Here is an 887-nt window from a genome sequence, read left to right on the forward strand (position 1 = left end):
CTCACTTGCAATAGTGATGTTAAATATATTTATTAATGATGGGATCTATTTGTTGTGGCAGCGTTACTATTTGGCTAAGAGACGTTTCTTGGCTTATCACCACTATAATATGGGGTCTGAATAATGGGCTCCATTAGAAATTCTTACCTGTATCGCTGTTGGAACGTGCTGTACACCTGTATCGCTGTTGGAACGTGCTGTACACCTGTATCGCTGTTGGAACGTGCTGTACACCTGTATCGCTGTTGGAACGTGCTGTACACCTGTATCAGAGTTGATGTGTTGGTTGTCTGGGCTTCGCAGTGTAGTATCTGTGTAAATGGCGCCCTTGGCTGTGTATAGGAGGGTGCCCTAGTTACATGCAGTCACATTGTCCTATGGAGAGATGTAAAACTGCCTCCTCTTCTTGTAGTTCTACAATGAGACGATCGACTACAAGAATCGGAAGAAGGAAGGACCGGACTTCTGAGTGTCCGCACTGACCCCCGGGAGCCGCCAGTCACTGGAACTGTTTGCATTCTGTCCAGGAACGCTAATGCCATTCCCTCTATTTAACCAGATCAGACCTGTTAATTACATTTGCACAGCTCTGTCTGTCTTGGTAATGTGTTTAGTTGGGCCTAATACAATTAAACCAGTTTAAAAACAGAGTCTGTTTGTAATGCCGTGCGGTGGAGTAAGTCCTGTGCCTGCTCCCCTCTCTGCCTCGTTATACCAATGACATGGGAACATTTAATGTGAGGTGTTTGGTAGAGTTCATCTGAGCGTCCCCACAATGTGTGTGTGTGTGTACAGGGTGGTAAGTACCAGCAGGGTCATTAGGTTTCACCACATGGAACAAGCACCATGGCTGAGGGCTTGGATTTTGGTATCTTTGTAGAGAGCTA

At 45.9% G+C, this 887-nt stretch overlaps 1 protein-coding gene across 1 annotated transcript in view; it reads left to right on the forward strand.

Moving 5' to 3' along the window:
- The window catches only part of COXFA4 (cytochrome c oxidase associated subunit FA4), an 18806-nt gene extending 18158 nt beyond the window's left edge, over positions 1–648 (forward strand). Inside the window, exon 4 of the mRNA XM_088459921.1 lies at positions 413–648. Within this exon, the coding sequence (XP_088316047.1) occupies positions 413–469 (57 nt within the window). The 3' untranslated portion in view covers positions 470–648. The remainder of the gene's footprint in view (positions 1–412) is intronic.
- Positions 649–887: the final 239 nt, after the last annotated feature.

Source organism: Taudactylus pleione, unplaced genomic scaffold, assembly GCF_031769625.1.
Source record: "Taudactylus pleione unplaced genomic scaffold, aTauple2 ptg000952l, whole genome shotgun sequence".
NCBI lineage: Eukaryota > Metazoa > Chordata > Amphibia > Anura > Myobatrachidae > Taudactylus > Taudactylus pleione.